We start from the raw sequence: 14,970 nt of genomic DNA on the forward strand, positions 1-14,970 counted from the left end.
TGGGATCCTGTGTAAAATATAAATCCGAACAGGATGCAGGAATTTGCAAAACCTTTACACACTTTGTTTAACTGACAATAGTAGAAAAACAAGATGGTACAGCTGATGATGTTTACTTCTGTGTAATCGTTTTCCTTTTCTGCTTGAAATAAATTGCTAAACAGTTCAGGGGAGTCCATCAGAAATGTCACTTCTTACTGTGTCAGATCTTTTCAGTGGGTGACAGGTCTGAACTGTAAGCAGGTTACTATAAAACACCAGGTTATTGCACAGTGGAGACATGCTGTTGGAACAGAAGCACGGTTAAGCATTGTCTTGCTGAAATAAGCAAGGCTTTCCCTGAGAAAAACAACTTGCTCCAAAACCTCAGTTTAATGTTTGGTATTCATGGTACCTTCACTGATGTGTAAGATACTCATACTATGTACATTATAATCCATACTCACTATTATATGCCAGTATAGGATCCTGGCATATAATAGTTGCCAATCTTAATTTTTTTTAAACATGAGGCTGACATCTAAAGTGTTGATGTTGTTCTTGAAATAATAAATATCAGCAGTATTGTAATATTTTGTCTTAATACTTTTTTTTAATTATTATTAAATATGGTGGTTAAATGATTTTCACATCATTGCATCATTCTGTCTATATGTAGATTTTTACAGTCTTTTAACCATGTTCAAACTGGTTACTATTGGTTGCAATTGGTTACAATTCTTAAATCATTTTTTCATTAAATCAAATCTTATTTAAAAAAAATTTAAAAATAGGTGAAATAGGCAAGATGATGTCTAAATTATTTGCAAAATTTATATGCAACTGTAGTCACAGAGGGATCCCTCAACAGAGGAGAGGAGGGCTAATATTGATTATTGAGATTAGAAAATGTTGCTATGCCAACTTTTGTGTCAAAAGGGGAAATGTAGTCATTAAATAGTGTGTGTGTGTGTGTGTGTGTGTGTGTGTGTGTGTGTGTGTGTGTGTGTGTGTGTGTGTGTGTGTGTGTTTAACGGGAATGATCTAATGATAGGTTATTGTCATTAAAAACTTGTTGGACAACTGGAACTACTAATTGTTTCCATACTTATGTATTAAAAATAAATAGAAAATGATGTCAAGATTTTCTAAGTAAAATGAAAATGAGCTCCCACCCTTCTATTAATATATTTTCACAATGCACGATAACTGTTTTTATTAACACGAGCTGCTTGCCATATAAATCTTTTTACCCCCGAGCCTTTTCTTGTGTACTCTGATTAATCCTCATGTTTGCAGAAAACATACGCAACATCAGCTACATTGTTTCTTACCTAACTGTCGTATGTGAATATTACATCTCTGACTGTAAAATTCAGACCGAGCCCGTAAACTTAGGTTGATCTACATGCACAAGGGATTTCATCCAGATTTCATCATGATGGTCTAGTCAGACAGACGGGAGAGGCTCAGCTGAATTCATAATCTCTGTGTCTCTCTCCACCCTCTATCGCTGTCTCCCAAGTATGTGCACGCGTGCAATGTCAAAACTTGATGCATTGGTTGACAAAATAACATTATTCTATGTATTGCATCATTCTCTCCAGCCAGATATTGATTCTTTTTCGACTGGACCAGTTTCAAACCACAACTGGGTCACCCATAGTCATTTACTTCCCCTGCTTAAATCTATGCAATGTTTTGATGTGTGTGTATCTGTGCAAGTACTCAGCCAGATGGGCTGTGAGTTCCACAGAGCTCAAGGACAGTTTGGGGAGTGACTCAGTCAGCAGTGTGCCCGAGCTAGCCAACACACACTGCAAATTCACCAGTAACGGGAATAAAAGGGCCTGTTGGGAAAGAGGAAGGGTTTTTTTGGATAGGATTTTCCTCCACACTAAGAGAAAAAAAATCATAATTTCATTGATTTTTTTAATGAAGAAGTTTAATCTGCAGTAACCTATTGTTGATTCATATTTCCTGGTAGAATCACGTCAGTGCTGCGTATAACATCTGCATCTACGATCCCTGTGAAAGTAGTTGCTAGTTGGCTGCAATGGGGGAGGGTCACAGATGGGGAGAAGCGAGGTGTGGTGAGTGGGGAGAGGTTGGTGGGTGGTTAGAACACAGCCCAGTGCTGCATGCTTTGCATTCCTCAGGTGTTGTCAGCATTGCTTGCTCAGTAATTACCTTTTAGCAACAACAAAAAAAGAAGACGAAGAAGAAGAAAAGCACAGCGCCACATTCTGCCAGTAAACCAAAGGGCAGAAAACAAGAAAAACCTTGAGGAAAGCTTAATAGGAAGTGGGATGCGTGTGTGTTTAAAAAAAATATGTACATCAGGGTAAAAATGTGTGGAAAATCACATGCATCTGCAGCCATAAGGCATGCATACATTAAAAAAACGTAGACTGTGGCTAAGTGAGAGTCAGCAGCTTTGTCTATGCAGCAATCCATCTTCTCTCAAGGATACAAGTAATGACTGCAGCCAAGCAGACCTTGGCATGTAAACTAACGGTGTGATACAGATGTACAGATTTGCAATGATGGTGGTGAGTCCTCAGTCACAAAACTTTACTTCTTTTTCAAACTGAGTAAATTTTTGTCTGTCTGTATTTTAAATTTCATCATTTCTCTCGCTCTCTTTGTCTTTTTTGTTTTGTTTGTTTCTTTAAGTCAGATGTCATCACTTTCATCACTGACACCATGGTACTTTTCACATAACAGATAGGTTCTCCCTGTCTGGGAATGCTTTTCTCTCTCCCTTCTCCTTTCCCTCCTTTGCCCCGCTCTGTCTCCTTGGCTCACTTGCTGAGAGCTGAGGGATTGTGTGCAGATGTGCCTGGAGAGAAGCCAGCCCTTCTGCCCTGGGAGAACATGTGGTCTGGGAGTGTTTATGCTGGCACTCTTTCAACCTGTCTCCCACACAACATGCTGGCGTCTGTCTTTTTTTAAATGACAATGCACAAACCTCCTTTCACAAAAGGTGGAGGTGACACAAGGGTTTGCGGTAATTGAGTGCACTGACAGACAGGATGTACAGCAAGTTTTTTTTAAAAAAAAAAAAGCAGACAAATTTGCTGGCAGTAAATATGTTTTCCAGAAAAGCTTCAAGGGAGCATTACTGAAATGCATGCAATGCGTGGCTGCAAAACAGTTAAGTTACCACCACAGCATTTCCTTGCAAACCTTCTTTTTATTTATATTCAAGTTTCATGCTTGAACTCAAATTAAATATGCTTGCTTTAAACAGACATCCAGAATTTTCAAGCATGTTTTTCACAGATTCTCTGCATACTTGACATTCTCTCGTGTGATTCGGGCTTTGGGTAAACATCTGTAAGCTGAACACCCCTGAAAAGAAATTCCTATTCTTAACACTGGTGGCAGCAAAATGACCGTCAGTTTGGGCAGCGAAATGCACAGCTGTTGTTTTTAGTACCCATGACTGACTGAGTGGGAGACATCCACTGCATTACCCACCATACACTTAGAGAAAGAGTCATTTATGAGCATTTTTCGCATTCAGAGGCATTTTATTCTCTTTTTAAACAAGCGGTTCTTTAATCGGACATTTCTCAGATGTTCTATCAGGTAAAATTTACCAACCATTGCAATAAACTGCTGGACTCTATTTTGCTTTGTTAGTGAACTGAGTTAGTCTGCATGCCTCTCTCGAAATCTAAGTTTCTAGTGCCCCCTGTAGGTTTGGATGGTTAATGAACCTATCCGGTCTTTTCACAAATTGAAATAATTAAAAAGAAAAAAAAAGCTCTGTTTAAAAACAGACAAACAACCCAAAGAACAAAAACAACAAAAAAAAAAACAGTCTGTATGTTTTTGGAAATGCGTTTAGTCTCATTGCTCTTTGAGTAAAATGGTGATATATATATCTACATATAAGTTTTTAAATGCAATTTAATTGTTAACTTTGGTAAAACATATCACATACACATATAAATACTGACCCCCCCCCCCCACACACACACGTATTTCATAACAATCGCATCGAGTTGTCATTTTTACGTGCCACCAGGGGGCATGATTTAGTAACGAAACCAGAGGTTGACGTCTCCCCCACCCCCTCAGGCTACACGATTTATTGCACTCAGACTTCACGCCTTTGACGTGTAACCTAAATAAAAATGTGATACTGGGATAATGACGAGAAAACCGCGTTTACATTTAAAGGCAAGGTTTTATTTCACTCTTAATTATTTCTTCTACCTGTTTAAAGTTAATTACCTTTAAGTTATTTGGGGAGGGGGGTATACTTTAACCCAGACGTTGCGTTCAGCACGTTTTAAAACGGCTTGCTGTTTTTCTAAAAAACCAAAACAGAACTTACTGCGTTACTCTAACTTTTTGGAGAAAGAAAATTGAGCCAACATGGCTTTATCAGTAGGACAGCTGCAGCTCCACCTCTCTATCCCACCTCCACGGTTGATGAAAAAGCCCATGAAACAGGAGGGGGAAAAAAAAAAAAAAAAGAGTCGTGTTGGGGCATGCGCAGATGGGTCGTTTCCCTCTTAGTTATCCTTTTTTTTTTTTTTTTAGAGGAGTCAGTCGTTACGTCACGGACTCATCCACAGTGCTGGGGCTTGAGAGGCTGACCATCCACTCATGCTGCCACAAGCACAGGGAGACGTTGGCGCTTAGTCGGGAAAAAAGATTTTTACCATTTAATTTTTCTTTTTTTTTTCTTTTCTTTTTTTTAAGTTTAGCACGGAATGAGCTGAACGGAGTCGGCGGCTGCCGAGCTTATTCTATACCAGCGGACGATTCTGGTGGCATGGTGTGGTGAAACAGAGACCCCAGCAAGCACAGGGAGACAGAGGGTACACTGTGCATCATGTTTGAATGCCGATAATCAATTAGAAATATACATGACTGTGCTGCAGCATTGCCTATAGCCTCATCGGGCTGTAGCAAGTCTCCCTTTATTGCAGAAGCCCGTCTCGAAGCGGCCAGCGTGCCGGACAATCTCACCCGGACCACTGAGAGGGTTCGGATGAGGTGGCTGCTTGGTTTTAGAAATCCGGCCAACTTTTTCATCTATTCCTTTCTAACCAGCAGTGCCATCGGGCAGTTCATCAGGAGATGGCGATGAGGTTGTTTTACTTGGGATTTATACTCTGCTTGGAGATCGCATCTCCTAACGGTGCGACCGTAGGTAAGAAAGCCTGTTGTGTTAATCTTGCATTGTGATACTCGAGAAAAGCATGAGCACTTTTTTTCCTCCCGTCTGCAAAGCATCTGCGCACAGGCCTGCGTTCACCAGAGTTGGAGCGAACACCATGAATAGGTTGCCGTGATAATAACACAGTGTGGCTCCTCGGAGGAGGGGGAGATCGATCGTTTTTGGGAAGCCTTTAAACGAGAGAAAGTAGCGCACGGATAAAGCGGTGCTGTGGTTGTTTTTGGCCTAAAATCTGGCTGCGTTTTTTAAAGCAGAGCCCCTGTCTGAGCAGACAGAATGGGCCTCCCTGTAAGGATAGGAGACAGTCAGGTTAGTCATGCTAGAATATGAAGCAGGTAAAAGGCTATCACAACACTGGCACGAGCGACCTATTTTCTCACTGAAGACGGGATTTCTCACTGGCTGTGTCAGAATGCCCAAATCCACCTTGCATTTAATAAAAAAAGAGAAATAAAATATATATATTACATCTTACGGTTTTCCATTCAAACCAAGTCGGCTGGGTTTTTTCTTCAATTCACGAAATCGGTACAGCACGACTTCAGTATCAAACCTGTGCGGAGGCATCGTTTAGGTCAGTTTACATGTTTGTTTTCAGGTACTTGCCACAAACGCAAACAACAGTTGTGTCTGCTTGCTTAATGGCGCGGCTTGCCCCGACGTGTAGCGTTTGGAGATGCCTGGAAATCACAGTGTTTGTGACAGCCAGGTCCTGAGTGATAGTGAAACGAACAAAACGTGCATTTATCCTGTTAAGTCTCAGCTCCCCTACTACTCCCCACATTTTTCCCTGATGGCAATAATGAGCTATCAAATGCGCCAATGCTCTTGTGAGAATGCATTGCAGACCTGTTGAGCTGACAGCTTTCCCTTTTTTCTTAAGTATTTTCAGATTTCTTCTTTCTTTTCATATTATATATTGAAACTACACTCATATAATATAAAACTCATTCACAGGTGGTGCCATCATCCGCCTCTGGCCTGTTTATTTCTCTAGCGTAAGCTTACTTGAGTGCCCGAGAGTGAAGTAAGGCATTAACATCTGTTAATGCTACAGAGGTCCGCTCATTGTTTGGAGTTCTTATATAAGTTTCATCAGATTTTTTTGAGGGAGGCTGTCCAGAGGGAAAGGCATAACTGAGGTTACAGGAGGGGGCAAGCTCCTCTTCCCCCTCCTCCATCACTATGTAACATCTGGACACAGGGAGGAGACCATTAATCCAACTTAAATGTGACTAAGGAGGAGGGGTGTTGTTGCTGAAGAGCTGGGAGGGTGTAGCAAAAAAAAAAAAAAAGGGAAAAAGAAAAAAACTTCACCAAGAGTCACATAACAATGAAAAATGTGATAGTCTGAAGTTAGCACAAAAGTTACATCACAGGGAATCAGGGATGGAAACCATGGAGCTATATGTGTCTTATGTCATTATTAGCAGTTGATTTAGCTGAGGAACTGTGTTGGGCCAAGGGGAGGGGGGGAGCCCTAAGGCAAAGTTTTCAATCCTTTTTCTTATAGTGAGTGGGGAAACATGAACAATTAATCATCTGGACAGATCCCTTTGTTACTGATCTTCTAATGAATCCACGAGTTTGTTGGAGAGTGTGAGGAGATACAGGCTGAATTTGAATTGATGCGTGCTCCAACTGTGTGATCGCTATGGCTGTAACAAATGGATATTTTCATTAGTGATCTGGCATTTAAAAAAAGAAGAAGAAGAAGAAGTCTCTTACACAATTTATAGAGCCCAGAATGTCCCATTCAAATGGCTTGTTTAGTCCATGTCTCAGGCCTAAACCCCATTGCTGTTTCAGTCAGAGCAAACAAGCAAAAAAAAGCAGCAAATTCTAACATTTGAGAAGATGGAACGTCATACGCTTTGTGTTTTGTGTAAAAGAAAGTTGAGATGTGAGAAGAAGAAGAAAATTGAAGCTCCAGGTTTTTAATCGATGGTTTTCTTGGGCTGTTTATCAGTGTGGTTTTTAAAAAATCTAAAATAAGCCAGCTAAAGTTGCCAAATCGTGTTAAGAATTTTTAACAATCTTCTGACCTTTTAATAGTCTAAGTGATGAATCAGGAATATATGTGGCAAACCTAACTGATTAATTGGGAGAGAATTGGCTAATCATGTCAGCTGTAATTGACATTACAGTAAATGTAGTTTAGAATTAAACAGGATATTACTTCATTATCTGATTCCTTTTTTTAAGGGTTTTTATGTTTCAAAATAACAGATTTCATCATGCTAAATGATACAATGTTAAATAAAACCTTAGATATTTTGAACCAATTATAGAGTATCCTTACAGCAACACTCCTGTGAGGCCAAAGATATTGAGAAATGTTTAAATGTGGGTCAGAGGCAGAAGGGGTTGAATTCCTGAGGAGTCTAGAGTGAGTTTGCCTGACCCTCGTAACGAGACCTTTTCCTCTGAGCTGTCACTGGAAACATCTGCTGGAAAAATTTGGCGTCCTTCGTACAAATTCAACAGATAATAGAACTTGGATTGCTCTCTTCAGCTCCTTTGAGTGGAGGTCACTGGGGAGTGGGTTTTGTAACTTTGTACACCTGAGAATGACTGTTGACTGCAAACACATCTGCTGTAGATATCCCCCAGAAAGATTTCCTGCCATTCAGAGTCTTGTCAAAGAGAATAAAAAAAAAAAAAAGAAAAGTAAAAAGTAGGAGTAAAATAAAGCCAGATGTCCAGACTGTATACATTCTTTGATTTCTATGTGAAATTTAATGTAAAGCTTATGTGCAGGAGGTTTTGCATTCTTGTTCTTCTGGTTTGAGCAACAAATATTTGCGAAATGATGATAGCTGAAAGCGGTGTTCCTGATTGTTGTCGGTGTGAAGATCCACTTTTATCCTCCCACTTCCTGCGCTGCATCACAGTCAACTGTGACTGGAAGGTAAAATGAGATTAACACAACTGTCTTCACTGTTATTGGCCACATATCGAAGGAGTCAGACCACAGTGTTTGTTGACTTTGAATAGCAGGGATGTGCTGTAATTGGTGTTTTCTACAAGTTACATCACTGTTTATTCTGTTCGGCTTCTAAAACCACAAAAAGAACCGGATTGGCTTTTTTAGCCAAATAGGAAGTGTGGGTTTGTGGTAATTAAGATCTGTAAGATATACTGGTTTTTTTGCTTTGTTTTGTTTTGGGGTTTTTTGCGACAATTGACTCAGGCAACGTGTTTTAATTTGCTTTCGGTTCCCGTCCAGTGTTACTATGATAACTCTTAGAAATGTCATATTTTTTAAAGCTGCAGAACATGAACAAAACTGCAAAAGATTAAAACTTTGTTTTACATCTGGCACAGCTGTGAGACTACTGATCCTACAAGCTGAACACCTAGCTTGTCAGCTTTTGTTTTTTTGTTTTTTTTTAGAGACTTCCGATTTGTGTGTCAGTATTGTTGGCATGCACGCTAAGACGTTGGCAGCGTTACTGTCTTTGCGCTTGACTAGAGATCCGATCGATCGCAGAGACACTCGGCTGCTTTCACACCTGGGAAGAGGAGCGGATCTTTATACATGAAGATAGCGTCCCAATTTCATGGCTTGCTGCAATTTATTAAACTTGTTTACTTTAGTCTCAGTGGTTTTTTCCACTGGACGGTGACAGCACATGCAGAAAACTTTCATGGCATTCATGTGTTGAGATGGCAAAGGCACATCTACTGCTAGTTCCATAGTATGGTGTTTTACACATTGATCTTACAAGAGTTCCCGGTTCAATGCCAAAAAGTGTCACAAATCCCTTTAGGATTGCATCAGGAAGGGCAAAAGTACAAGCACTTCTCATGATGTTGTAGGAAAAAATAATTAGCGGTGGTCTTGCTGAACTCTTGTGTAACTCTTTTAACCTGTTGCAGTTTATTCAGAGAATACTTCGACGACTGAACGCTAAGTGTAGTATTTGACTTTAACTGTTTTTGCAGCGATCCATAGCTTTTTATGACAAGTTAAAAAAATTAAAAAGCTGTGTCCTCCTGTTATTCTGAAGGAAATTTATAATTGAAACTTTTATTTACAAGAGACAACTGTTCATTAGCTTTAACTAATCGATGCTGGTGCTGAGGTACCAGCTGTGTTTTAACATCTTGAGAACATTTTGTGAAAACACACAAAAAAAGTTGGGATTTCACAGCCCGGATTGATGATTTCACCACTAACAAAGAGGTCATCTGTTGAGATGTGAAGTGGATGACAACTCATTTGTGTATTGTTTGTGACTCATTCCAGGCATTTATTGAGCCAGTAACATCCCCCCTCCTGCCTCCTTTAGTCTAATGAGGGATTCATAGCAATCCAGTCACATTAAATCAAAGAAACAATCATCTTCCAACTCATGTCAGCCCTCCTGTTTGTGGCCATAGTGAATTGGTTCCTTATTCCTACCTTTCAGGATTTGCAAGCATCTGACTTGCAGCGAATGCCTCGATTTATGTGGTCCAGCATTAATTTCTAGCTCGCAGATTCTGTTTTCATAACTGCTGAATCTGGGTTGACTTTTCCTCTGTGGCTTCACGGAGCCGTGTTCTGCAGAGACTACAGGGTTTAGAAGAGCTTTCGTTCGGCAGACTCTGAGCCTACTTACATTTTCTTTTATATCCATCAATCAAATTAAGTCAATGCATGTCTTCTACTGCATTGCATTTTACTGCGCAGGCTTTTGAAAACCTGCAGAGCCTCATCGGGTTACATGTGAGGTCAAAGCTGTAGACTTTTGTTGTGCAGTGGCACAACAACAAGCCTCTTAGGCGCTAGAGAGAGGCTAACTCTGACTCAGGCTTCTGCTGTTCGTGCATGTTTAGCCTCAGTGAAATGCCTGGTGTGGTTTAGATTTTGAATAGCCAGTGGATACAAATTCACTGTGAGCTAGTTTAAGTGCTTCAGCACAAAGCCAAGTTGTTGCTGCTTCAGTGGCCTGTGAAGGGCCTTAGGTCAGATTGTGTTTATCACCGTTGTGTTGTTCTGTTCTATACATATGAGGCTGTACTTTATTTTCCACCCTCTTCTCACTGAAAGTGCACTGATTTTGGTTAGAAGAAAATGCTCTCTTCCATCTGAATAATTAATGGAATACAAAAAACATTGGCTACTTGATTTTCATTTTTTACACATAATGCAGGGATTCTTGCTTTGACTTTCTGCTAAACGAAGCACAGAAAACTCGCTTTAAATGTGACTTCAAGGCTCTAATTACAGCCTGTAGTTGGGTTGTGTGTGTTTTGGAGGTTTTTGTTGTTGTGTGTTTTTTTTTTTTTCTCTCTAAGCTGCTCTGAAAGGTTTGTGCGCCACATAGAAGGAGCGGGAAGGGCCGAAGTGATGGGTGATGAGGAACAGCACTGGTTTCATTCCCACTTTCTCATGTCACTGTCATCACACCTAGTAGCCCAACTGAGACCCAGAGGCCCATTTATTTTTTCACAATAAAATCCATGCTCTATTGCTCAGCCTCAAAATATTCCACAAGGGCATTGATCGGGTTGAACTCTGGGATGTGCTCAGTTTTAGATGCATGCTTGTGAAACAAAAGTGCCTTTTAATATATCAAGCTGTTTGTTTTTTGTGCCTATATAGGACAGTCCGTATAGCGGTGATATACTGTTTTAACTATGCCGAGCTTCTGGTACACAGCAGTCAAACTGAACTTTTTTAACCCTTTGCTAACAGGCTAGCAAAGAGAAACAACCAGTTTTTCTCTGGAATTCAAAATGAAAACTGTAAGGCTCCTTTAAAGTCTAGCTGTTCATCTGTAACTGATTGTCTTTTTGAGGCAAAGCTATACATATGAAACCAATTAGAAGGTGCTGGAATGTGCTACATGGATCTGGAGTTGATCTGTACAGCACGGATGGCCATATTGAGTCAGACAGATTGGGAGGGACGAAATTGGGTCAGTGTGGTGCCCCAGCTGGTGATAGTGTCTGGAGGCCTCCATCACTTGGCAGCTGAATTGGTGCCACAGCACCATTTACTCACCACTACATCCTGTTCCACCCAGCGAACTTTCTCTCAACCTTAAAGTTTTTGGATTGGATAAAAACAAAGCAACACGTATATTTCATCTTTATAAAAAGCAAAACAAAAAAGGAGTGAAAATACTATATTCTTGTAAGGCACTCGGGAGGGATGTTTCTAGAAGAGCCAGGCTCTGTATACATTCAGGTATTTGCTCATTCGCTCGTATCTAATGCTTTTTCCTATGTACAGTGCTTGGGGGCAAGTCAGTGTGTCCTGTTTAGACAGTGCAGAGCTTTAGCTGCTCAGCATAAGGAAGTACAGTGTGGCCTCATACAAGTGATGGTATGCTAGAAGTCAAACCCAGTCAGCCAAATGGAGCCTGAGCATCCACATAGGAGGAAGTAGCTCAGTGATTTAGAGCATTTTGTGGGTGTCAACACAGCATTTGTTCAAAAACCTTTAGTGACAACAGTGTGGAGGATTTTGTGTCAGACAGTCATGCTTAGTCCTTTGGTCTTTCCTCACAGCACCAAGGAAGGAAGGTGCAGTTAAATTATATCAATGAAGAAAAATGAAATTTGTGGTATTTGCTCAGTTGCACAGTTAGTTTTCATTGACTATTAACCAGAAGAAAACTCTTGAATGTTGTTGTTTGTTTGTTTTTTATTGGTAAGTAAAATTGCATAGCACACAACATCACAAATATCAAGGTAGAATTGGTCTCTAATTTCTAATATTTCAACCAAGATCTTCATTTAGTGTCCGTACAGTTCTCCTTCACCGCCTAAGAGGTTTAAATTATTGTTTGTTTGTTTTTTTAAAGAAAAAAAAACTAATCCTGTTTCTATTGGATGCATATTAAAGACACTTTGGTAGCATATTGGCCTTCACTTCTAGCCTTATGTTCACATGGAAAGCTTTTAATATCTTTCTTTCTACAAAGATTTCTTCAGTAAAATACATCGTCAGTGCAACAGAACTGAACTATAATTAAATAATAGACTTTGTTTATGTGGAAGGTTTTTTTTTCTTCTTTTTTTAAAAATGCTTTAAATAACAGCCGATAAATATTTTTGCACACAATGTAATTTGTCTGCAGAAGCTTGTTTTCCTGTAGAGTTTCCAAAGTTGCAAAAACTGAGCAATGGTATGAAGTTCTAAACTCTTGAGGATTTCACGTTAGGCTCTGAAGGTTATTTTTCTCATGTTTCTCTCTAATTAGACGAGTTTTTGCTTCAGCAGATACCCACAGGATGTTTTTTTTTCTCAAATTATCTTTAGCGTGGAAGGATGTGGTTGTCATACCTGATCTTTTTTAAAGTTGTGAAAAACAGAAGGAGTTGTTGTTGTTGTTTCTTTCTAAAATGTGATATTCCTCTTGTTTTGTGGTTGCAATATATTCGATGCTGTTGAATTTTCTAGTATTTAGTCACAGAGGTTTTATGAAGTTGCTGTTAAGCTCTGCCAGGAAAAGCTTTAGTTGGAATGGCATTATCGGGAGGGAACTCTGTTGAACACCAGCCTTGTACAAGCTCATGAAAGTAGAGTATATTCATTGATTCAGGAGCCTAAATAAAAGGTGTACACATGACTTTTTTTCATGTGAGTACTAGTACTTTAACAGCCCAGTTTAATTTGGACCCTCACCTACCCACCCATCCCCAAAACTGGCATTAGCTGTGGAAAAAAACAATGACTTTGAAGCCTGAATTAACAATTCACATCTCTGTTTGAGATATTTCAGTGGGCTTTGAAAAAGCACTGCTGAAGGGGAGGGTTGCCAGTCTTCCTCTCCTTCTCCAACCCCTCCTCAGCCACAACCTCCAATTAGACTCGGAGGTTCTCCCCTCTGCGGTCATTTCATGCTGGTGTGTAAAGGGATGATAAAATTAGATCCCACAGAATTTTATTTCCAGTTTCATGTCAACTCACAGGCAATAACTGGATCAGCTTAGCTGCTTCACACAGCATCTAAACTTAGAGGAGGTTTCAATACTTCAATTCATTTCAGCTCAGCTCAACCAGTGACGCTATTTTTGGGGTGTTGGCTCTCTAGATAGAGTAAATCAAGACATATGAGCACAGGCTAATGTGTGTTTTTCGCCATCCAGAATGCATCGGGGCATCAGTAGGCTGAAAGAAAGCAAAAGTAACAGGCTGGCCTCAGGCCATGGCTAGCTTCCATCTCTCATGGTCTCTGTCCATTCTTATACTGCTTCCCTTTCTCACTCTTACAGTATCTCAGATTTAGCCTCCTATCGGAGCCTTGTGACATTTAACAGATTCTGGAGTATGATGTCTTAAAGCTACATTTAAGTCTTCTTCTTCTGCACCACTTGAAACTGTTTTTAAGCTTTCCTCCAGCCTTTGTTTAAGAAGAGAGAAGAGAAAAAAACTCAAGGCTGTAGCTCTGCATTTTAAAATCTAGCACTCTCTCTTTATCTCCTTGAGTATCAAGGTGTTGCTGTATAATGGGAGTGCTGCAGTTTGATCCCTGCAGCCCTTTAGATTCTTATTGTAGTACAAAAACATGACACTCAGAAGTCTTATTGCTTTACTTAAACATACATTGTCCGATGGAGAGAAAGAAAAGTCCAGTTCCAAAGCCTTTAGTCTGACAGTCAAAAGAGACATGATTGCAATGATACACTAGCTCCGCGCTCTCTTGTGATTTCAGTCACATCCTTGCCCGCTTGCGGTACACCCCTCCACCACTCACCCCAAACACCTCCCTGCCTGCCAAGTACATAGGGAGGCAAGTCATCCAGGGTGAGCAAGGGCTCAGTCACTGCAGAGAATCACAATGAGACTGTTGGTGCTGTCCTTCCCAGAGCATTGCTGCACAACAGTACAGTAACAACAACCATTGTAGTCTCTCTCTTTTTTTTTTTGACCACTCGCATAAAAGAAAGCAATTGCTTTGTGCTTTTCTAGCTGCCCATTTTCACTCTTCTGTATGCTGAGAGGAAATGTTTGCACAATTTCAGCTTTCTCAAGGTTAACTAATATATTTAAGAATAATGATGAAAACTTAGTTTAGTACTATAAGCTTAAATGAGCTAAATTACAAAAACTAAACCCTGGTGGGGACTTGTGCTGTTACTAGTAGCAGGGGTGTCTGAAATTAGGAAGCCTTAGGTGCCCCCACCCCCTTCTGTCTGTCTTTGGTTAGGTTACCTATGCTGTACTGTTCACTGCCAGGTGAAGAGAATCCCACTGATAGTGTGTGATATATTTAACCTAAATGTTTTTGTTTAGTACAAAATAAAAAAAAAACCCTTTCCCGCACTCCGAGCAAAGTTATTATTTTTCTCTTTTAAGTTGGGGAAGAGCGAGGACCAAATATAATATCAAAATTGTTCCTGAGGCTTGATGCCACTAAAATATGTTTTCAAGCCTCTTGCTGTAGGTAGAGCTCTGTGTGACATGGGTTTTTGTAAATTCAAACATGTCAGCACTGTCAGACTGCTGATGTGTCAGGAGCATTGCTGTGGTGTGGCTAGCCTGTGTGGTACGCCTCAGCAATCTCTGCTGACTTGCTGCCCAGGACTACCGTGTTCTGCAGTTTCCCATGGGTCAGGCAGCGACCCAGGGGACCCATGTGTCGTGGCCCAGTTGTGCTTGAGCCACGACACATGAAAGAGCCTGTATAGTGAGAATTTAAAACAAAACAAAACACAGCTTCAATAGTAATTTAAAAATAGTAGCATGCTGTTTCCTCTATTGCGGAAGAAAAGGGAGAAACAGCAAACAAACACAGAAACGTTGTTGGTTGTGGAGCTTTTTTTCTGAATGCCTTTTCTTTTCTTTTCTT

At 40.2% G+C, this 14,970-nt stretch overlaps 1 protein-coding gene across 1 annotated transcript in view; it reads left to right on the forward strand.

Annotated features, from left to right (window-relative positions):
* The first annotated feature begins 4,549 nt into the window (after window positions 1-4,549).
* LOC146644605 (low-density lipoprotein receptor-related protein 1-like) overlaps window positions 4,550-14,970 on the forward strand; it is a 78,710-nt gene continuing 68,289 nt past the window's right edge. The window contains exon 1 of the mRNA XM_085394852.1: window positions 4,550-5,152. Within this exon, the coding sequence (XP_085250978.1) occupies window positions 5,080-5,152 (73 nt within the window). The 5' untranslated portion in view covers window positions 4,550-5,079. The remainder of the gene's footprint in view (window positions 5,153-14,970) is intronic.

Source organism: Rhamphochromis longiceps, linkage group LG20, assembly GCF_057381845.1.
Source record: "Rhamphochromis longiceps isolate RC_006_pf linkage group LG20, R_longiceps_female_GT1.1, whole genome shotgun sequence".
In the NCBI taxonomy this organism is placed as follows: Eukaryota; Metazoa; Chordata; class Actinopteri; order Cichliformes; family Cichlidae; genus Rhamphochromis; species Rhamphochromis longiceps.